This window comes from Nanorana parkeri, unplaced genomic scaffold (genome assembly GCF_000935625.1).
Source record: "Nanorana parkeri isolate BGI_ZX_2015 unplaced genomic scaffold, ASM93562v1 scaffold3407, whole genome shotgun sequence".
In the NCBI taxonomy this organism is placed as follows: Eukaryota; Metazoa; Chordata; class Amphibia; order Anura; family Dicroglossidae; genus Nanorana; species Nanorana parkeri.
Genome location: NW_017309675.1, coordinates 13,249 through 13,605, shown reverse-complemented (window position 1 = coordinate 13,605; position 357 = coordinate 13,249). Strand labels below are relative to the sequence as shown.

Sequence of the window (357 nt, the reverse complement as noted above, 5' to 3'; positions counted from 1 at the left end):
ACACCCGCGGCGCCCTCCCTCCCATCACCGCCCCCATCACCGCCCCATCACCGCCCCATCACCATCACCACGTCACAGCAATACCTACCACAGAGAACTTGCCATCCCCGAACCACATGACCCAGCGGGTCCCCTCCGCCGCTCGGCTTCTTCCCGTCATCCACCAGGAAACGATTCGGCCGGGCCACCACGAGAAGCCGCGCAGCTTGCCCCACACCAGCTCCCCGATGCCAAATCCTCGGCCATCCTAGAGAAGGGGGACACAGGATCAATACGTGACACCACGCAGATCCAAGACCTGTTCAGCCAGTCTTGTGACTACAATCCCACCATAGCTCACTACCAAGGACTACAATC

The 357-nt window shown here is 61.1% G+C and overlaps 1 protein-coding gene across 1 annotated transcript in view; it reads right to left on the bottom strand.

Moving 5' to 3' along the window:
• The window catches only part of LOC108803107 (DNA (cytosine-5)-methyltransferase 3A-like), a 51,585-nt gene that overhangs the window by 38,551 nt on the left and 12,677 nt on the right, over window positions 1-357 (bottom strand). The window contains exon 2 of the mRNA XM_018574948.1: window positions 89-247. Coding sequence (XP_018430450.1) covers window positions 89-247 — 159 coding nt within the window. The remainder of the gene's footprint in view (window positions 1-88; window positions 248-357) is intronic.